Source organism: Panthera uncia, chromosome A2 (genome assembly GCF_023721935.1).
Source record: "Panthera uncia isolate 11264 chromosome A2, Puncia_PCG_1.0, whole genome shotgun sequence".
Lineage (NCBI taxonomy): Eukaryota > Metazoa > Chordata > Mammalia > Carnivora > Felidae > Panthera > Panthera uncia.
In genome coordinates this window covers 58,016,914-58,038,144 of record NC_064816.1, presented here as the reverse complement: position 1 = coordinate 58,038,144, position 21,231 = coordinate 58,016,914, and the positions used below count along the sequence as shown (strand labels likewise).

The following is a 21,231-nucleotide window of genomic DNA, read 5'->3' as shown; positions in this document are numbered from 1 at the left end:
CACATCATCTAAAGCAATCTACAGGAGCTCCTGGGTGGTTCAGTTGGTTAAGCATCTGACTCTTGATAACAGTCAAGTCATGATCTCTCGGTCATGAGATCAAGCCCTGTGTTGAGCCTGCTTGGGATTCTCTCTCCCTGCCTCTCCCCCATTTGCTCGAGGGTGCTCTTATTTTTGAGAGACACACAGAGAAGAGAGAGAGAGAGAGAGAGGGAGAGAGAGACAGAGACAGAGACAGCATAAGCAGAGGAGGGGCAGAGAGAGAGGGAGACACAGAATCTGGAGGAGGCTCCAGGCTCTGAGCTGTCAGCACAGAATCCAACACAGGGCTCAAACCCATAAACTGCGAGTTCATGACATGAGCCAAAGCTGGATGCTTAACTAACTGAGCCACCCAAGGTGCCCCAATAAACATTTTTTAAAAAGGCAACCTACAGATTCAATGAAGCCCCTATCAAAGTTCCAAAGGCATTTTTCTCAAAATAGAAAAAATAGTTCTAAAATTTATATAGAATCACAAAAGACCATGGATAGCAAAGCAATCCTGAGAAAAAAGAACAAAGCTGGAGGCATCATGCTCCCTGATTTCAAACTATACTACAGAGCCATAAGTAATCAAAAACACTATTATTGGCATAAAAACAGACACATAGACCAATGGAACAGAATAGAGAACCCAGAGATAAACCCACACATCATGGCCAACTCGTTTATGATGAAGGACCAAGAATATACCATGCGGGCAGTATTTTCTCTGCAATAAATGGTGTTGGGAAAACTGGACAACCATGTGCAAAGGTGTCCTAGATATTTTGAACAGTACCACGAGAGTCTAGGTCTTATTTAAATCACAGGGAGAACGCTGAGTGTATTGCTCTGGCAGGTGTTAGACTACCTGCCTTCTGCCCCTGTCTTCTTGCATCCATTGGCTGTGTGCAGTGTTACTAGTCGGGTCGGAGCTGCGTCTGTGCAGACAGTGGTTGGCGTAGGACCTGTGGTGGTGCGTGTCTGCAGTCAGACCCCACAGGTGCACTCATCAGACAGCCAGGAACTACACTGGACCACTCACCTGATCTCCTTCCTCTGCAAGCCTGCCCTGCCACTTCACAGCTCCCTGGGGCCTCAGTTTCCCCACCCTGCTGCACAGGGCCGAGTAGCTGCGCACACGCCTCTGGTTGGAGGGCAGCCTGCCTGGAGGGGCGCTGCCATAAATATACCACCTGCACATTATTACTCAGGAGCTGGGGTGGGGAGGAAGGGGACAAGGGAGGGATCGCCCCACCCCTGACCCTCAGGGGCTTCATTTCAGCTACTCAGACCAGAGGGATTCTCCGGAGCGCTTTCCTTGCATACTGGGGCGCACTGCCAGCTGGGCAATCCTGGAAATGAAACTGGTGAAGTCACTGCTGTTTCGTGGAACTTCCCATCCCAACTCCTTGCATCACCTGCCTGCTCCTTCTACCCCCGGCCCGCCCCCAAGTTTGCTCTCTGCGTCTGTCTGCCGAGGACTCACAGCTGTGCTCAGGATGCTCCCTCCACCTCCCCAGGACCACCCTGTGGAGACAGCAGCCCCCTCGCTCCCTTGTCTGAGGCCTCGTCACCACCCAACCGCAAGGCCAGACGTGATGCCTCCAGTGTCCGCTCACTGAGCTGCAGGCCCCTCGGGCCGTGCCTCGCTTGCCCCCTGCAGCACCCCCAGCGCTTGAGCCGCCCGGGCACCGCAGACGGATGGACTTGTGCTTGTGGAGTGGGTCCGAATCGGGCGGCACCGGCGCACAGAGGCCTGGACCCTCTGGTCCGAGCTCATCGGGGCACAAGCCCCGCCCCTCTCTGTGCTCCTCCCTCGGGGGGGCCAGGCGGGGGTGGGGGGTGGGGGGGGAGGGGCAGCGAGACCCAGCGCCTGCCCAGTCCCACAGCCTCTCAGCGCCCATCTGCGCCCAGGTCAGGCCGGCTCCTCTACCAGGGCCCCCGCTGGGCTGTCTCCAAACAGCTTCTTCTTACCGCTGCAGTGACGTTAAAATACGACCATGCTTCAAACTCTCCAGTGGCCTGTGTCAGGACGCAGGACCCAACCCCTCATACCCCCCTGCCACACACCTGTGTGCTCTCCGGTGGGGACCGGTTCCTTGCTGGCCCCTCTGCCTGGAACACTGTCCCCCAGAACTGGGTCATGGCTGAGCCCTTTGCCTCCTGCTGCACCTGCAAGGGGCTGTCTCTACCCCTCCTCTATCCCCTCCCTCCCCTGGCCCCCCCATCTCTCCCTATGCCCTTTTTACTCATTCCTAGACTAGGACAAACTAGAACAGCTGCTTGCACCATTCTGCCTGGGCCCTGCTGGGGCATCCCAGGGCCTGGTCAGTGGTCAAGGGGACAAAGAGTAGACCATGCATAGGAGAGGTGGCTTTAAGGGGGGTAGAGCTGGAGTGGCAGAGCCTGTGTGTGGCACCGTCAGGAGGGGGAGGTCATCGGTGGGGTGGGTGTGCGGCCTCCATGTTAGGAACCCAGAGCTGGGAGGCTCTCCCTTGAGCGGACAGCAGGGCTGGAGGGAAGCATGTCAGGGCCAAGTCTCAGTGTAGTAGCTGACCCTCTGCTGGCCTCCTGCTCACCCTTTTCCATTTTCAGAAGCATGATAGGGTGAGGGTGTGGTCACTGCAGCAGTTGGGGGGAGGAAGGGGACCCTGGACAGCCTCCCTCATGACGGTGCAACCCCCGCCCCAGTGGCCTTCGTCTCCCGAAATCAGAATGCAGAAGTCTCGGGCAGACCCCCCAGCACCAACCTCAGCCCATTTCTGGGCGCTCTTGCTTAGCTGGGCGTGAACCCGGCAACCAGTGTCTCTGGTTCTGGGATCCCTGGGGAGCATGACTCTTGGATTTCTTTCTCCTTAAAGGTGGTTTCAGTGGGGAGGGGTAAGCCTGGCTTTGGTGATGGCAGCGGGTGGGAGGGGTGGCAGGTGTGCACCAGAGCTTGACAGAGGGGCCCAAGAGGAAACAAAGGCACCCTCTTCTTCCTTCTGGCCTCCCCTCCCCTGGGGTTGTCTTGGAAACAGCTCTGCCTGCTTGGCCTCAGCCTGTTGCCCACACTGCTGCCTGCTGCTCTCCCTGCAGGGCCAGACCTCTCTCCCCAGGGCTTCGGTCCCCACCGGTTCCCTGGCTCTGCCCACAGCGACCTGACCTTTCACTACCTCTCCCCCCTCCCTTGAGGGGACTTGTGGAGATTATGTCACAGCCCCTCCCAGTCCAGCCATCAGCCACAGGCTCCTGCAGGCCTTCCTCTGAGGGCAGGGCCTGTCAGAGCAGCAGGACCTGAGGAGGGGGTCCAGCACCCCTAAGGAAAGACTGTATGTGGCCCCCACTTCCGGGTGAGCAGAGTTGAGCCACTAGGGGAAGGGATTTCTGGCACTTTACACGCACATACACGTACACGCAACAAGCACCAGATACAAGCACATGTGTGTACATGCAACGCACAGCAGGCATGCGCATGTGCCCACACACGTGTGTACACACTCAGGCGCATGTGTGCACACAGCTCCTGGCTCCCCTTTACATGGGTCAGTTTCTCACTGAGATGCAGGCATGTCCCCACTTGTGTTAACAAGGAACAGGAGAAAGCAGGTGGGGATTCACTGTGCCTCGGCCTGAGTGTCGGCCCCATTGGGACAGAGAAGTCTTGCTCTGGGGACCCCCTCTACTCCTGCCAGCCCTCTTCCCCCTCCTCAGGCTTGTCAAGGGCCTTGACTTGTGCCCTGCATGCTGGGTCCTGCTCAACAGCCCCACCCAGCCCAGGGGCCAGGGTTGGTAGGGCTATTTTAAGTCCGGCTCTGTGCCTGCCCTCCCCCCAGGCTTTGCTACTGGCCACCTGCCGCTGCCCGTCAGGCCTGGAATGCTGACTGGCAGTTGGCCAGGGTGGGGGCTGGGGACAGACTGTTATAAAACTGGGTGCACCTGGGAGGCGGCTGTCCCTGTCCGGAGCCTGCCACGCTCCCCAACACCACCGCCATGTCCACCCACCGCCTCGTGATGGTTCGGCACGGTGAGAGCACCTGGAACCAGGAGAACCGCTTCTGTGGCTGGTTCGATGCAGAGCTGAGTGAGAAGGGGGCCCAGGAGGCCAAGAAGGGTGCCGAGGCCATCAGGGACGCCAAGATGGAGTTTGACATCTGCTACACGTCGGTGCTGAAGCGAGCCATCCGCACCCTCTGGACCATCCTGGACGGCACAGACCAGATGTGGCTGCCCGTGGTGCGCACCTGGCGCCTCAACGAGAGGCACTACGGGGGCCTCACGGGCCTCAACAAGGCAGAGACAGCCGCCAAGCACGGCGAGGAGCAGGTGAAGATCTGGAGGCGCTCCTTCGACATCCCGCCGCCCCCCATGGACGAGAAGCACCCCTACTACAGCTCCATCAGCAAGGTGGGCTGCTTGCAGCACCAGGGGCAGGTCTAGGGCAGGGGCCCCCGGGGATGGCAGCTGGGGTCTGGGGTCTGGCTTTCTGGGGACAAAACAGCAGTGTGGATGCCCCCAGGAGCGGCGTTATGCAGGCCTGAAGCCCGGGGAGCTGCCCACGTGTGAGAGCCTGAAGGACACCATCGCCCGGGCCCTCCCCTTCTGGAACGAGGAGATCGCCCCCCAGATCAAGGCTGGCAAGAGAGTGCTCATCGCCGCCCACGGGAACAGCCTGCGGGGCATCGTCAAACATCTGGAAGGTGAGGACTACCTTGTGGGATGTGCATGGAGGTGGGGTGGTTACGTACCTTTGAACCATTCGGGCCCCAACTTCTCACGTTAGCCAAGTACCCCCTGCATGATGGAGGCAGCTGTGCAGACAGGAGCCTGCAGGGTGGGGGTTTCAAACTGAGTTGAACTGAGGTTGAGAAACCACTTACAAAAAACCCACTTTGTAAAATGTTTCACTTGCTTGTGTACAGTGAGTTTCCTTCTGAAGATTGTGGGTGAAAACATCTGCCACCACTGACCCAGGCCCAAGCCCTGCACAGGGGTCACAGGCCTGGGGCGGGGCTGGCTTCCTAGCTAGACACAAGCCTGGGCTAGAGACAAGGCCATGCCCAAGGACACCCAGCTGGGCAAAGGCAGGGCCGTCTGGCTGCACATTTATTGTGACCCTGGTCAAGTCACTTCACTTGTTGGGTCTCAACCACCCTCTCTGGGGTTTGGCGGGGGGCTCTTGGGGCTCCTCCCAGTACTGCCTGCAGTTGGACATGAAGCCCAGTGCAGAGCCCCAGCTCACACCCATGCCAGGCAAAGGTAAAACCAGTCAAAAGAAGGGTGCAGGGTGTGCAGCAGTCCTAGCCGCCTGGCACATAGCTGGGTTCCCCCACCCCTGCACGCATGTGTCTCCACCGAGCCCCCCTGATACTACCTTAGACAGTTGCACAGATCCTCAGGAGAGTTTAAATTAGCATTCAAATGGACTTCACGCTTGTGGGGATTGTGGAAAGGGGAAGAAGGCAGGCAGGGTGTGGGGTTCCAAACCTCCTGCTTTGGGGGTCAGGTGGGCAGCTGGCCAGAGCAGAGAGAGGCCCCTGAGGCCTGGCCAGCCCCAGCCCCCCCTCCCCAGGATGCTGGGTCCTCACATGGTGGGAAGACCCTCCTGTCCCCTCCCTTTCAAGGGCCCCATCTGGGAGGGCAGGATGGAGGCCTCAGCTTCCCATTGCCTGGAGAACATTTTCTTCAGTCACACTGAGGGGGCAGGGTGTCAGGAATCGCAAAGGTCGAGCTGCTATTCCAGGCCAGGGGCTGTGGAGGCAGGCAGGGTCAGGTTTCCTTGGGAACCCTTGCCCTTTCCACCCAGCAGGGCCTCCCTCCACCTTGGCCATGGGAGGCCCTTCTCACTGTCTCTCCAAGCACATGTGTCAGGAGCACCCCTGCTCCTGACATGTAGAATTTAGAATGTCCTAGAAGCCAAACATCCATCGATCTGGCTGGAGGAGCCCAATGGCACTGTCCCAGGTCAACAGCAACTCCAGGCTGGGGGTGCAAGGTCCCGGCTCACCACAGCTACTCTGTAGGGCACTCCGTCCCTGCCTTCTGGCTTGACCTTCCCCAAGCCCTTTTCTGTGGCTTACTGTGGGGGCATGAGGGTTGACGCCTGGCTGACCCAGCTCTGTGGCCCATAAAGGTCATGGGGCCAGCTGAATGTGAGAGCAGGCAGCTGCCTGGCACAGGCCAGCAGGGAATAAGGACCCTGTTCCCCCGGTCCAGGGATGTCAGACCAGGCCATCATGGAGCTGAACCTGCCCACGGGGATCCCCATCGTGTACGAGCTGGACCAGGCACTGAAGCCCACCAAGCCCATGCGGTTCCTGGGTGATGAGGAAACTGTGCGGAAAGCCATGGAGGCTGTGGCTGCCCAGGGCAAGGCCAAGTGAGGGGTGGGCTTTTGGCAATAAAGGCACCTCCTCCCACCACCTGAGTCCAGTGTGGCTCCGGACGCCTGGCTCCTAAGGCCTCCAGCTGGGGGTTCCACAAGCCCTGCCCCAGGGCACTTGGCCTCGGCCAGGCCCCTGCCACCTGCCCTGCCCACCCCCATTTAGGTGCAAGGGCCCCAGGAGCCAGGGGCAGGAGTCTGCTCCCCAATCTGGGCTATCAGGTAACTTCTAACAAGCCCCCTATGGTGACCCTAAAAAGCAAAACAGCCACTTGGTGACTTTGCTTTAGGATCTGGGTGCCTGGGGTGAACAAGCTGTGCCCAGGATGAGCAGGGACTGCAGCCAGGACAGCATCACTTCATGGCCACCTTCCTGCAGACGGGGTGTCCTCTGCTGTCCCTGCAGCCCCAGGGACCAAGCCCCACCTCCAAGGCATCCCAGTGTCTTAGGACAAGCCCACAGCTGGCCTCAGAGCCGTGTGACCCTGACTCATGGAGCCTCCGAAGCTGGTTGGGCCCTGCTGGCTTCATGGTGGAGAAATTGGGATGTGGTAAGGCCTGCCTGAAGCTCAGCCTGAGACAGACGAGATGGGACAGCGATCCCCTTAGTTTGGCCTGTGCCCCAAGCTGCTTCCACCCAGCACCTGCCAGAGCATGAGGAACTGTAATCTGTGACATTCGGGGGGTGCCAGGCACCTCATTCCGTGCACACGTGCACACAGGCTTGGCCCTGCATGGGCAGAGGGTCCCCAGGGTAGGGAGGGAGGCCCTCAGCCCCTCCCAGAGAACTGAAATCCAAGAGGCTGACTGTGGTCACAGCTTCATGTTTATGCCTCTCCCAGGTGGCTGTCTGGCCTGAGGTCTGAGGGTGCACGTGCACACACACACACCTGCACACGCGTCCCACAGACACCCAGGAAGGGGTCTGTTTCCACACGGGGGCATTCAGGCCACAGCAGGGCGGGTCACAACTGGGGCCTGCATGGGGCAATTCTCTGAAAGCAGACAGGCCTGGGGCACCTGGGGCGGGACAGCAGGCACAGGCTGGGGCCATTGTGGGGGGTGTGGTACACAGAAGGACGCTCCCATCCCTTCCTTCATACACTCGGGGGGGGGGGGGGGGGGGCGTGCTCAGCCCCGGCAGAGGGACAGAACTGGGGACACAGGGCAGGGTCCGGAAGGGTGATCTGACGCTGCCCAAACTGTCACGACCCGAGACTTTGGTCATAAACTCTTAAGTTCACTGTTCCCGAGGGTCACTAACAGCTGTAACCACCACTCTTCAGAGCCAAGAGGAAGAGGAGATAAGGAAATGCCCCTGCTCAGACCCCCCGGCTCAGCAGTGCCACTCTCCTCAGGCAGAGGTCACTGAGGGGCTGGCCATGGGCAGGGCTTGGCTCAGTGTCCTCCGTGGGGGTCAAAGGCAAGGCTGGTGGGGCGGGGGCGGGCCAGGAGCTGCCAGAAGCAGGTGTTGGGAATCAGCTGCATTGAGGTGTCTGCAGGAGCCCGAGGGCTCATCTTCTCTGGGGGTCCCATTCTTGGAGGACTGCTGAGCGGCTCTCGAGCCACACACGCCACGTCCCCCGGTAAGAAGGAAAGCACGCCTGGGTGGGGAAGGGAAGGACAGCCTCGGAGCGGCCAGCGGTGGGGGGTCCTCACTCAATGAGCTCCACGTAGTTGGCGGGAAACATGCCAAAGTGGCCGTCAGGCCCGTAGCCGCGCCACCAGCCCTCGTCAATCACCTCGATGCCCGTGATGAGATTTTCGGGGTCGAAGGAGATCTCTGTGTCGTCGGCTGTGGGAAGGTGAGCCAGAGGGTGAGCCGGAGGCCGCACTGGAGCTGGGGGCCTGGCAGCCAGGCCCTCACCTGTCCCGACACCACACGGCAGCACGCCTCCCAAGGCCTCCACCCAGACTCGCCAGGGGCCCAGCGTCCAGGGTGTACCCAGCCCTCTGGTCACACCTTCAGGCTCAGCGCGGCGCTGGCAGCAGGGATTCACAACAACAGACGTTGGGCAGCTGCCCAGAGGGCACGTGAAGGCCCGGGCTGTGTGGGGCATCCACCCCATCCTCACCCTTCTGGCCCCCCAAGGGAGCCCCCAAAGCCTGTCTCCTGACGTGGGGCCCTGTGGTCTGAGCACATTACCTGCCTGGTAGTCGTACAGGGCCCGGGCACAGAGCCCCTTCCCGCTCAGCCCTGGGTAGTGGTCCACGTGCTCAGAGCCGGCATCTTGCTGCTGCACCTGCCCGCAGATGGAGAGAAGAGGAACCTGGGGTCCTAGTTACCGGCTCGCACACAGAGGACGGGGGCTGCCGCCGCCCCACCACCCCACCACCCCAACGATGCTCCCCAACGCAGGGCCTCCCACACAGCAAAGTGTGCCAGACAATTCCTCACACAGGGCTGCTCCGAGACGAAACAAGATAATCCGCACGTAGTGAACCGTCACAAAGTTAGGCGTCCCACGAGTGATATGGCTGAGGAGGGTGTTTCTAGGCCCTCTCACAGCCCTGCCCCGCCCCACTCAAGGGACCCACCATCGGGGGCTCCTCATAGAGGGTCTCCTGCTCTGGGGGCTCCTCGTACACAGCTTCCTCCTCTTCTACCTGCACCGGGCACAGCGGCGTGCTGGGCGCCGGCTCCTCACAGAGACCTGCACAGGAGGGCGCAGCCCGCTCTGAGCCCAGGGAGCGGAGGACACCTCCTTGTCCCTACCGTGCCCACATGCCCAGCCTCCCACGGGGTGGCTAAGCGCCTTGCCTGGCCTGGGCCCTGAGGTGGCCTGGGCGGGCTCTCTGCTGAGGTGGGTCTCTGGCTGGGTAAGCTGCTTCTGCAGGAAGGGGCTCCGCAGTTTGCCTGCAGACCAAAGGCACACGCATGAGAGCTGACAAATGGGAAGAACAGGCAGTCTCCACCGTTTCTGGGCCCTGTGCTGGCGGACCTGTCCTGGAACAGTGGCTGTCACACGGAGTGAATGGGGACATAGAGCAGCTACAGAAACACCACGGTGCGCACACACACATGCACACGCACAGAGCAGTCCTGTTTCCCTGGGGGCCAGAGAGCAGGTGACAGAGGCTCCTGGGGCCAGCTCTGAGCCAATGTGCGAGCTGCACTACAAGTTTACAGGGCCAGGCTGGAGGGTCTCCCCTCTGAAGCCACACGTGGCCCTGCCCTTCCAGGTCTCTGCGGGACGAGGCTGAGGGCAGGGAAGGGACCCCTGAGGCCCAGGTTCCCCTCTCAGAAGCCACTCTCATGAGCACGGGCTCTCCCTGCTCATGTGTGTCTGTCATACTCTGACACATCTGTCACCTCAGGGAACCCTGTACTGGGACCCCAGGACCCCTCGGCCGGCCTCTACCTCAGGGCTAGGCCCAGAGGGTAGGCTTACCTGGCTGGGGGCTGGAGATGGATGTGGTAGACAGGGCCCTCTCCTTCTGTCTGAAAATGTCCCGTGGATGTGCTGGCTGTGGACTGCCAGGGTCCTGGGGGGTGGGGGGAGGGGGGAAGGGTGCGAGCACCTGGCAGTGAGCGTGGGCCCAGGTGCTTTGGGAGGGGCTCCCAGGCCTCGTCTTGGACAACAACTTCTGCCTTTTGAGCTCATTTCCACCACCACCGAGACACACCCACACGCGCTCCAGGCTCCACTCTGCCCAGCCGGCCACGGGACCCTCCCGGAGACCCCCGCATCACTGGACAGACAAGTCTCACCTGCTCCTGTCTGCTCCCCAAAACCACTTCTGGCTGCTCACATGTCCTGCTGGGAGGGGCACAGGGAGGAGCTGCAGCCCGGCTGCCTGCTTAGGACCCTCCCTCTGCCCGCCCTCTGGGCCCTCACCTCTGGGGCGCAGCCTCGCTGCCCTGCTCCTCCCGATAGCGCTGTTCCCTGCGGGCGGCCTCACGCAGCTCCCGTTCCCGGCGCTCCTGCTCCAGCTGCTGCCGCTCCTCCTCTGCCCGCCGCTTCTCCTCTCGCTTGCGGTTCTCCTCCTCCTTCTGCGGGGAGAACAGTGCCCGTGGCCCACTCAGCCCCCGCGCCGCAGGGGGACCTGCCCCCTATCCGAGTCCACCCTGGCGTTCTTGCGAGTGCCGCCTGGGGCGTCGGGGGCCTGTGGCCTGCGTGCAGGGGTGCAGGTGAGTGCCCTCGGGCCCTGTCACTTAACTCCCTCAGCCCAGTCTGACAGCCTATGAACGGGCGCGAACAGGAACATGTGTCCCAGGGGTTCACTGTGAGAAAAACCAAGGGACAGAGAGGAAGGCACACTTAATCTCTGCGAAGGGCACTCACCTCTGCTTTGGCCCAGAAGCTGTCTTTGCCAACCTTTTTGATCTCAGACATGGCATTGGTCTTCTGGTACACGGAGCCCTGCAGAGGACAGAGGGTTCCCCACTGGACCGCCCACAGAACATGAGCAACAACCTTCAGGATGGTGCCTGGCAGGGCAGGGGCGCCGGCCCTGGCCCTCTCAAGGAGACCAGAACCAAGACAGCCCAATGGCCCTAGGAAACCACCAGGCAAGGAAGCTCTCAACTCCAGGCAACACTGAGGAGGTCTCTGGCTGCACCAGACCCCGTGGATGGAGGCCAAGGAGGTTCTGAGACCGGCCTCTGGCCATTTCTAGGAGGCTGGTCCACCAGACACAGATAGCTGACTGCACTGGGTGGTGCCCGGGAATCTCCACAGACTCTGGCTGTGCATCAGGGGACTGGATCCCCCCCACCTGGCATCAGGACTACAGGCCAGCAGGTGTCTGCCCATCCACTGCCTTACATTCCTCCACAGTGCCCCCCACCCAGGGCTGTGCAGGACACACCGGTGCTGTGGCCTCGAGGGTGTCCCTGCAGAGGCTCCAAACAGCTGGTGGGACCAGACAGGGTGGAGGGCTGCTCCTCATGCCCACTAGCACCTGCCCCACCAGGGGGGGCAGCTCCCACTTCTGTCGGCCATCTGCACCTTCATCTGGCTCCGGGGCTGGAAGCCAGGTAGCCAGGAGCCCAGCCCTGTGAGGGATAAACCACCCAGGGCGGGTGCAGCCAGGTGGGACAGGGTAACTGCACACTCCTGACCTGCCCCTGCCCTGCTGCCCGCCCAGGCAGCACTCACCACGGGGGCCTGGGGGCCCGTGTCCTGGAAACGGCCGCTCTCCCTGTGGAAGGTATAGTTGGCACCGGAGGCTCTGGCCACCTTCTGCATGATGCACTCAGGCTCCACGTCCTCCTCGGCCCTAGCATTGATGGTCACATGGGCCCCCTGCAGCAGGAGAGCAGTCAGGAGGTGCAGCTCCAGGAGAGGACAGGACGCACACCGCAGTCTGCACAGCTCAGACAACTGCCACCCAGGCTCAAGGACAGGGGACCCTGCTGGGCACCTAGGCACACTCTGCTCATGTCCCACAAACCACCTTGAGGCAAACTTGTACTTGTCCAGTGCGGGCACGAGGTCTTTGCCCTCTGCGGCACTGCCTACGGCTTGTTATGTGTGCGGCATGCTCTCTGCTGCAGGCCCAGGTGTTAAAGAGCTCCTTTCTCATGAGCAAAAACAAACTTTAAAAAGAATCTGGAAACTCATTTTCTACAAAAAGCAAGCCACCGACTTCTTGAGAAGTCAGATCCATGACCTCACTCACTGTTAGTAAACACCTAATAAGCTTGGGATCCTCTCTTTCTGTCAGCTCCTAGAAAAGAAAGCGAGGCATATCTGGAGAAGCACTGGCAGAACCAGAAATCAAAGTCCTGAGTCTCTTTGCCGGTAACCAAGAAATGCAAAAAGTTACCCGACAAGCAAACAACAAATGCTTCTGGCACTGAAGGAGGTTCCGCTACAAGGATGGACATAAATACGTGCGGGGACAGGCTGGAGAGGAGCCATCAAAGGGAATGTGCGTGCTGAGGCGGTTGGGCATACACAACTGTTCTCCTCCAGATCCTGACCACACTGACAAACTAGGGGAACCCAAGGCCCTGCCCTGCCCCAGGACCAGCTCCAGCCTGTTCCTCCTGAGCTCAGAAAGGACAGTCATTCACCCTTCCTCCCCACTAAAGCCAGGCAGTGTGGCCTCCCACGCACCTGCTGAGCAAGAGCACGGCAGCCTCGGGTCACACCCTCAAGTCCAGACAGAGTACTGGGGCGTGGGACACACTTCCAGCTCTGGCTGCAACTCCTGCTCATGCACACCCAGGAGCCTGGGGGCCTGGCAAACTCTGTGAGGCCCTCAGGGAGCAGCCCTCACCTTCAGAAAGCTGGCCATAGTGCTGACGTGGTTGGCGCATGCTCCCTTCCGGACGTCGTTCACACCCTCGCCTGTCTGCAACACAACACACCCAGCATGACTCACCAATCCCTCCCTGAGGGCTCAGCAGCATCCCTGTGTGTCCCAGCAAAGACAGAGCTGGGACCCTAAAGCAGAGGATAAGGCAAGGCCCATACCTCCAAATCAAGGAGGTTCTTGTGGCAGGATGACCACCAGCTTCCATGGGCAGGGGGTTGGCTCAGAATTTTCTAGTCCCACCCACCAGTCCTGTGTTCTCAGAGCCTTCTCCAGGCCCCCTGCTCCCTCAGGATGACTACTCTGAAGGGGACACAGGCAAGGGGGTCCTGCTATTGTTTGTACTCCATTTTGTAGGAATAATCCTGGGCTTGGGGGGGAGGCACTGGGAATTCTACGCTAGCCAGGCCCCCATTATCCTTTGGGCCACAATGACTTAATCTACTAGTGTGTTCCTTCACCACCTCCAAGCTGCCCTGAAGTCAAATCCTTCTCTGCTCCAATCATGAATAGCAGAGGAGGAGAAGGAAAGGGAGTTCTTCCGGGTCGCACCTGGATGAGAACCGAAAGCCCGCCAGTTCCACATACCCAGTTGATGAGGACAAATTTGGGCAGGCCGGAGTTGGGGTCTTTCACCCTGCAGAAGCCGTACATCACCTTCCCGCTGTTGAGTTCCTCCACCATCTCCTCCAGGCCTCCCTCTGCAGCAGGTCACAGGGAAGTGAGGGGCCCCACACCTGCTGCCCGCCCTGGCACACTGTCCGCCAGGAGACCAAACCCAAAATGGCTCTAAACCAGGGGTTCTCAGTGTCGCCTACATCAGAATTGGATTCCTGTGCCTGTCCTCACTGAGCTAACTCACAGGAGCTGGGTGGGACCCAGGATCTGCATTTGTGACAAGGACCCCAGGTGATTTTTTTTTTTTTTTTTTTTTTTTAAGATTTATTTTTGAGAGAGAGAGTGGAAGTAGGGAAGCAGCTTAGAGGGGGACAGAAGATCCCGGGCAGGCTCTGCGCCGACAGTGGCGAGCTCATGCAGGGCTTAAACCCACGAGCTGTGAGATCATGACCTGAGCTGAAGTTGGACACTCAACCAACTGAGCCACCCAGGTGCCCCGAGGACCCCAGGTGAGTTTTAACATACGCCAGTCTAAAAACCATTCCTATAAAACCCATGGGTAATTCTGTAAGTAAAATCGTCATTTTTGTTACAAACTGGGCATCAGGCTTCCAAATGGAGGGTCTCTGCAACAATTTTACTGTTGCCTGGACCTACTGAGGGCCCTGGAATAGGCCTGCTGGGAGTCACCTGCCCTACCCATGAGTCTGCTCAGACCCCCAGGCCACCAAGAGGGTCCCAAGCAGGTGGGAACGTCCTGCAGTCACGCTCAGGCTCAGTTCTTAGATCCTCCAAGTGAAGGTAAGGGGATGGGTGATGAGGGCACAGGAGTGAGCCATCCTCAGCCATTCTCCTGACACTGAGGCTGTGGTCCTTATCAGCTAGTGAGGAGCTGGGTCGGGTACTTTAGCTATAGGGCCACAGAGACCTGGGACAGCCCTGAGCCCCTACTTGGAGTGCGCACAGCAGAGCCCTGTGAGTACCAGTGGGGGCGGTGGTAGGAAATGCAGGCTACTGAACCCTGCACTTCTCCACCACCTGAGGCATCACAGTGCACGTGACAGCACGGCCAGCAGCGGTCCTTCTAAAGGTCAGGGAGCAGCCCTCACAAGGGAGGGGCTTTCTAGAACAGGTCACCAGAAGCACTTGTATGGCAAGTGGAGAATGCACTGGTGAACATTTGCTGAGTAACAAAGCTGTGTCCAGCTCCCCAACGGTGATGCTACTGTGGTGTGGGCTGGGGACCCTGATGGCTACCACTCTCTCCCCTCCTCCCACCCTCCTCCCCCACCAGCCTCCTCACCCCCTCACTTGGTTATACTCACCTCCAGTGCCAGCCACACGGATGTCATTGCTGTTACCCTCATAGGTAAAGAGAGCCCTGAAACAAAACACAGGTGAGCTCTGTAGCCAGTGCGCTGGGTGCCATCTGCCCTTGCCACACCCACCAGAGCTCAGCATGATGGTAACACAGGACCCAGGCTGGCCCAGAGCCATGGCCTTCTTAGTTCTCACCCACAGGGGCTTATCCTGAGAGACAAACTTATGAAGGGGAGCCTATGTCTACTGTGAGGGAAACTAAGCTGTAAAGTTTGTTTGTCTGACTTGATTTTAAGGAAGCTCTATGCCCAATGTGGGACTTGAACTCATGACCCAGAGATCAAGAGTCACACACTCTACCGACTAAGCCAGCCAAGTGTCCCTATGCTGGAAAATTTGTTTGACTTTTTAAAAATTTTTATTTATTTTGAGATTGAGAGAGATGTGGGGTGGAGGGGCAGAGAGAGAGGAAGAGAGAGAATCCCAACCAGGCTCTGCACTGTCAGCACAGGGCTGGACGTGGTGCTCAAACCCATGAACCGTGAAATCATGACCTGAGCTGAAACCAAGAGTCGGATGTTTAACTGACTGAGCCACCTAGGCACCGTCTGATTAGATTTTAAGGAAGCTCTATGCCCAACGTGGGGGTGGAATTCACAACCCAGAGATCAAGAGTTTTACACTCTGCCAACTAAGCCATTGGAGATGCCCCTAAACTGGAAAGTTTTATGGCAACTGTCCACACATTCATGTGTGAAATACTCACTTGTCTATCAGGTTTGTGAATTTGAGAAGATAAAAGATACCTGCATATTCCTCAACCCAAAGCCCCCCAAGGAGAAGCACATGAGGCATTTCGGAATGCCGCCCAACACCTTGTGCTTATCTGCTCCGCCTTCTGAAAGCCTGGAGTTTCTGGAGCAGATCTCTCTGGGCTTTGGACTCTTCTGGAAAACCCAGAAACCACATGGGCCATGACTCACCATGAAGTCAAGCAAATTCTTTTTTCGGAGGAGCCTTAACTCTCCACAGGTGACCATAGACCACACCTATCTTTTTCTGTAAGACTAATTATTCACAAGAACTGTGGGAAAAATTTGTTTTTATAAACGAGCCCCAGAGGCGTTGAGAAAATATAGCAGATTTTATTATATGTGGGGCATAAAAAGTCCCATGACCAGAACAAAGGTTACCCAAGGAGAACGTTCTGGAACAGGTGGCTTCTCCACAGTCCGCACGGAGCTCAACCATCAACACCAACTCTGCAGGAGCTCAGCTCCAGGTTGGTGGAACCTGGGGTAGGAATGCTGACCCAGCAGACAGCAAGTCAGAGGCAAAATCTGGTCTTGTGCACTATCTCCCCCGCTCTGAGCACAGCTCTGCTGTGGCTGGCCAGACAGGGACTTTGGGGTAAAGAGTCCACAAGGAAGCAAATCAGCCTCCACTCAGCTTCCCCAAGGCCTTGCTAAGGCACCAGGCAGAGCTGCCCAGCCTGAGGAAGTCAGAAGAAAGAAACCCAGACCCAGAAGGTCTGGCTGGCGTGGGGGACACCCCTCCTAGGAGAGAGACACTAAATGGAACACACAGACAAATGGAAAGGATGTGGGAGGAGGGGGACATCCAGATTCTGGTGACCGGAGTCCTGGCCAGCCCTCTTCCTGGAAGAAGCTTGGATGTTTGAAGCCACCAAGCCCTGACTGCAAAAGACAGGGACACCGGACACACTGCGGGGAGCAGAGACTTCTGCTCAGTGCAGCTCTCCCAAGAAGTGACCCAGCAGCTAGTAAGAGCCAAGCTCCATGCCTGCTGCCTGCCCTCCAACTTGACCCCCCCTATACCCTGGGCTCCAGCCCAAGCCACCTTCTTGAATGTTCCCATCAGAGGCTCATTCCCACATTCAACTGACTTCCATCCTTTTTTCAAATCACCACGGAAAAGCGGTATGCTGGTCTGTGCACAGCACAAGGACTGTGGTGTGCTGAGCACCTTGTAACTCAAACCATCCCTTCTGACACATGTACTGAGAACCTGCTGCTTGTGGTGATGGGCACAAAGCTTCGGATACATCCAAAGAGGCCCTTCCATGAGCATGGAAGTCACCTTCTAATGGGAGACAAGAAAGAAACACACTGTCAAGAATGTACTGTCAGGCAGTGATATGGGTACAAGAGGTCAACAAACATGACTCCATCTAGGAGAACAACCTGGGGAAGCAAGAAAAAGATCCAAGATTGGGAGCTGACATGCCTGCCCCCTACCCCACCCAGCTTCAGGTCCCAGCCCAATGCCACCCACTCTGCATGTGAAACCTTTCGTGACCTGCCTCTTCTTGCTGATACCCTCCACAGCACTCTGTGCCCTTCCCAGTCCAGTCTCACCCAAGCACTGAGCACACATGGTAGCCCTGCACCAGGGACAGACAGGCCCTATTCCTCCTGGTGAAGAGAAAGGTGACAAGAAAAACCATGTGTCTGGAGACAGTCACCCAAGAGACAGAAAATGTGAGTGCATCAGGGACTGGGGAGTTGAGGAAGGTCTCTCCATGCTGAGAAGTCTGGGGAGACCCCCAGGGATGATGAGGGTGGTAGAAAGGAGAAGCGGCAAGAGCGAGGGCTCTAAGGAGGAACCAGCTCACATGTTTGAGGAAGAGAAAGAAGACCAGAGCGGTGGCAAACAGGTGTGGCCCCAGTATGGTAAGGGGGAGGGGTGGCAGGAGGGCTCAGGAGCTAGCTGCACAGGGCCTGCTGGCCGAGGTAAGGGGTCTGGGCTTTATTTCACATGAAACAGGAAGCCGCTCAAGTTTATACACAGAAGTAACACAATCTAGGTATTTTTTCAGCTGAGTGGGGTCTACCACATGTACCTGTTGAGATACTTAATGGCTGTGGCAGTGGGAGCAGAGGCTGGCTGGTCACATGGTGAGGGGAAAGAGGCTTAGCACCCTCCTCAGGGACAGAGAGGTGGGGAGGGGAAGTTTCAGAGCAGGGTGGTGGCAGACAGCTCTGAGAAGCCTAAGGAAAAGCTGGGAGCGTAGGAGGCCTGAACTGCCAACTGGGCTGTGGGACATCATCCCCAAACCGGTGTAAACTGAGAATGAAGAGAGACCTGGAAGGAAGCCAGAGGGAGGCCCAGGAGTTCCTTAGGTAAGTCATCAAGGGCTATAGCACGTCCTTAAGAGCACACAAGATAGCAAGACCCTAGCTGAGCAGGACTGGAGAGGGGCAAAGATGGTTCCGGGGTCTAGAGTCAGGTGGCCTCATGTAGATGTCAAAGGGGACACTTGGCAATACTGTCAGCAGGGTCTGGAGTCACAGCAGAGGGCTAAGGGCTCTCTGGGAGTAGGAGAGAGGTGGGGTGGGGGCTGACATCTAGAAACTCTTAGGCTTAAAAAGAAGTACATGATTTGCGGGTGAACTTCCTAAGCATAATGAAGCCGCGAAGGCAGAGAAATCCCACGGTTAGCAGACACCCTTCCTCACTAATTAGATGTGCTGCAAACAGAGGAGCTGCTTGGCTCCCCTGCAAAAGTGTGCACGAGCCCCGGGCAGGGAGCCCACGTCAACTCTGCCCGAGAGCCTCTTCTGACCCAGGCAGCTTGTGTTCCCAAGCTCTCCCCGACAAGGCTGAGGGCTGGAGGAAAGATTAGAATGTTCCCCGTGCCACAACAGCCCACGGTAGGAAAGCGCTCTGTGTTGGGCACCAGGAAGAGCAGAGATGGGGAAGCAGCACCGGGGCGGCGCAGAGAGACCAGCCTGTCGCTGCAGCCTGTCCCAGGGGGCCCTGCCCCCGCCAGGAGCAAAGGCTCCCCAAAGCCGGTCACCTTAGTTCATCACACTCAGCATATTTCCTTAGTACCGGAAGTGCTCAAAACTGGTCAGCGAAAACGGTTCAGGCAAAGGGGAAAGTGATGGAGAATGACCGCGCGGTACTCCCGGTCTGCCGCCCAAGGCTGCCCCAGAGCCCTCGGACAAAGGCTGCCGGTACCGTAAAACCCCAGCAACTGCATGAGGGGTACTGGACACTGACGGCCCACTGGAAGCTGTCACGAGGAGGTGGACGGATGAGGAGGGGTCTCCTTCCAGACTGGTGGCCGGCAGTTTCATTCGTGTCCGCGCGGCTCAAGCACGGGAAGGACTATTCTCGGAGAAAGGGAGGTTCTGAAATCCACACTCACAGAGCCCGGGGGACCCGAACGCCTGACCTCCTGGGATGGCTCCCATTCCCAGACGGGCTTCCGGCCGCCCAGGGCCTCGTCCCTGCAGTGGGAGCTGGGGAGACGCTCCCTCCGACGGCTGCGGAGATCCCCTTTGTGTGGGGACGGCCGTCCGCCGCAGCCCGGCGCCGAAGCCAACATGGAGGCCGGCGGAGGGGGGGAGCTGGGGCGGCGCGGGCCCCCCACGCACGGCGGGGCTGGCGGGACGGCGGGTGACGACCGTGCGGACGGCACCTCACAGGGAGCGGCGCAGGTGTGGCTGAACCGGGAGCCCCAGCGCACCCGTGGCCCCTGGCCTCCTGCCCCCCGCCCGGCCCGCTCCCTCCCGGCGCCCACCAGTCAGTCGGGGACTTCTCGGTGACCACCCGCACGTAGGCGTCTTGCAGCGCCGGCCCGTTCCGGCTCAGGTTCGCAGCCATGGCCGGCCCTTTCGGTCCCCGCGCCGCCGCCGCCGCCGCCGCCGCCGCCGCCGCCGCTTCCGGGCCCCGCCCACTCCGGCGGCCTGGAAGCGACAGCGTCTTCGCGGCCGGAAGCCCCGCCCCCACCGCAGGAAGCCCCGCCCCTATGCCGGAAGCGGAAGCACTGCGGGCGGGCCCGACGGGAGAAGGTGTGGCTGGCAGAGAAGATAGAGGGCGTGTCCTTTGTGTGGCAGAGTGGCGGAGGAGCCCATGCCGGGCCCCCATAGCTGCGCTCACGGAGGACCGTGCATTTCTCTCCTCTCTTGTTGCAGTCAGTGCCCTGTTTTCAGAATCTTGGGCTCACCTTTCCCGTGGGCTCGGTCTGTGAATGGGTGAAGCGTGAACGCATCGATGCGTGCACGAGTAAACTCGAGGTGCTGCTGAGCCGCCTCCACCTCGCCTGCACTTTGTCCTCTTGTTGGTTAAGGACCGGGTACAGAGAGAACCCCGCTGGCCTCCCTGCACAGACGGGCCCCGGGGCCACCCCACGGCCCTGCGCAGGTGCATGGCAGCCTCTCAGGTTTCGGAGCAGCAGCACCACGCGTGTCCTGTGCGCTCGGGAAGCCCTCCCGCAGGGTCCTGAGCAGTATCCCAGCGCGCTCCTATTCCGCACCCATTCTGTGAAACGTCACCCAAGCCGGCCAGCGAAAGACTAAATAGCTTCGTGGCAGTTCGGGTCAGGACTTGCTGCCGAATCAGCTACTGAAATCTTAAGGTGTTGGGGTCTGATTGTGTAGATAAAGGCTCGTGAACTTTATTTGGACACAAACCTTGTTCATCGGTTATGTCCGCTTTTACTTCCGTACATTCTGTCATTGCTGCTTGCCTTACAGGCAGAAGTTCTGGCATCTCATGGGCAGAGAGGCAACCTCCCCCCCCCCCCCAGTCTTTCCTGGGTCTTCTCTGATGCAAGGTGCAGCTTTCCCCATTTCTCCACTTTGACTTCATTGCTGTGTTTGCATCAGAAAACCGAGCTCTAGCAACGGGGAGGCCTCGGGGGTCTCCCAACTCTCTCAATTTCTAAGTCTTCTTTTCTTCAGTAAGGTCTCCACTGCCCTTGTTTTTCCGTCACACACCCTCAGGTGACTTTCTGCTCCATCCCAGGCTGTCGCCCTCCATGTTCAGGGAAGTTCAGCCCTCAGTCTGACTATCCTGCCTTCTTTCTTTTGGCCCCAATGCATCTTTTTTCTTCTTTCTCTGGGAATATTCTCTATTTAAACATGTCCTAGTTCCCAGTTTCTTCACTCACCTAGCTGGTAAGCCCCACATAGGGTCCTTGGACCCTTAAGAGGTCTGGGAGCACTTTTCAACATTTTGGTCAACTTGGAGAGAACCTACCAGCCTGAAAAGAGGCAGGTCTCTTTGTTCTGGAAGATCCGCTCAGTGTGCTAACCAGGTGCATCTACACTGAACGGAAAAGCAGGAAGACATGGGCTCCACGAGAGAAGGTTATTAAGGAGTGTTCCCTGGTGTGGAAAGTTGGGGGCACCAGGATTCTGTTTTTCTGCTCTAGGGTATGGGAGCCTATTTCCACTTGACAAGCCAGGAAAGGCCTGGATATGGGATGGGGAGCACAGCTGTGGCAAGTCTGGGAAGAAGTGCTCCAGGCAGAGGGAGCAAGATGTGTTGGAGCTGCGAGGCGGGATCCAGCCTAATGATGGGCTGAGGATGGAGCATGAGGGTGGAAACTGGGACCCGGAGGACCCTGTGGGTCAGGGAAGGGCTTGGCACTTTATTCTAGGTGTAATGGAACCCCTGGCAGGCTTTATGGAGAGCAGTGTGATCTTGTGTGATCGGGTGATTTTTTTTTGAACAAAATTTTAATGTTTACTATTTATTTTGAGAGAGAGAGACAGCCCGACACGGGGCTCCATCTCACAAACCGTGAGGTCATGACCTGAGCTGAAACCAAGAGTCAGATACTTAACCGACTGAACCATCCAGGTGCCCCAGAAGGAGACATTTTTTAA

At 58.5% G+C, this 21,231-nt stretch overlaps 2 protein-coding genes across 7 annotated transcripts; one reads left to right on the top strand and one right to left on the bottom strand.

Moving 5' to 3' along the window:
* The first annotated feature begins 3,911 nt into the window (after positions 1–3,911).
* Positions 3,912–6,425, top strand: PGAM2 (phosphoglycerate mutase 2). The gene is made up of 3 exons (XM_049641156.1): positions 3,912–4,413; positions 4,526–4,706; positions 6,223–6,425. The coding sequence occupies exons 1-3, from the start codon at positions 4,000–4,002 to the stop codon at positions 6,387–6,389; spliced, it is 762 nt and encodes a 253-aa protein (XP_049497113.1). The 5' UTR covers positions 3,912–3,999; the 3' UTR covers positions 6,390–6,425.
* Positions 6,426–7,201: 776 nt separating this feature from the next.
* Positions 7,202–19,337, bottom strand: DBNL (drebrin like). 6 transcript variants are annotated; one of them, XM_049641152.1, is made up of 14 exons: positions 19,140–19,223; positions 18,575–18,724; positions 14,596–14,651; positions 13,241–13,353; positions 12,617–12,691; positions 11,491–11,637; positions 10,675–10,752; positions 10,228–10,382; positions 10,101–10,149; positions 9,781–9,874; positions 9,150–9,245; positions 8,927–9,042; positions 8,535–8,631; positions 7,202–8,183 (listed from the first exon to the last, which is right to left on the bottom strand). In XM_049641152.1, exons 2-14 carry the CDS (start codon positions 18,691–18,693, stop codon positions 8,044–8,046), a joined length of 1,335 nt encoding a protein of 444 aa, XP_049497109.1. In that variant the 5' UTR covers positions 18,694–18,724; positions 19,140–19,223; the 3' UTR covers positions 7,202–8,043. The 6 variants fall into 6 exon arrangements, with proteins under 6 accessions (XP_049497109.1, XP_049497107.1, XP_049497108.1 ...); XM_049641150.1 differs by lacking the exon at positions 18,575–18,724 and having other exon boundaries at positions 19,140–19,337; XM_049641151.1 differs by lacking the exon at positions 18,575–18,724 and having other exon boundaries at positions 10,101–10,146; positions 19,140–19,337.
* Between the last annotated feature and the right edge of the window lie 1,894 nt (positions 19,338–21,231).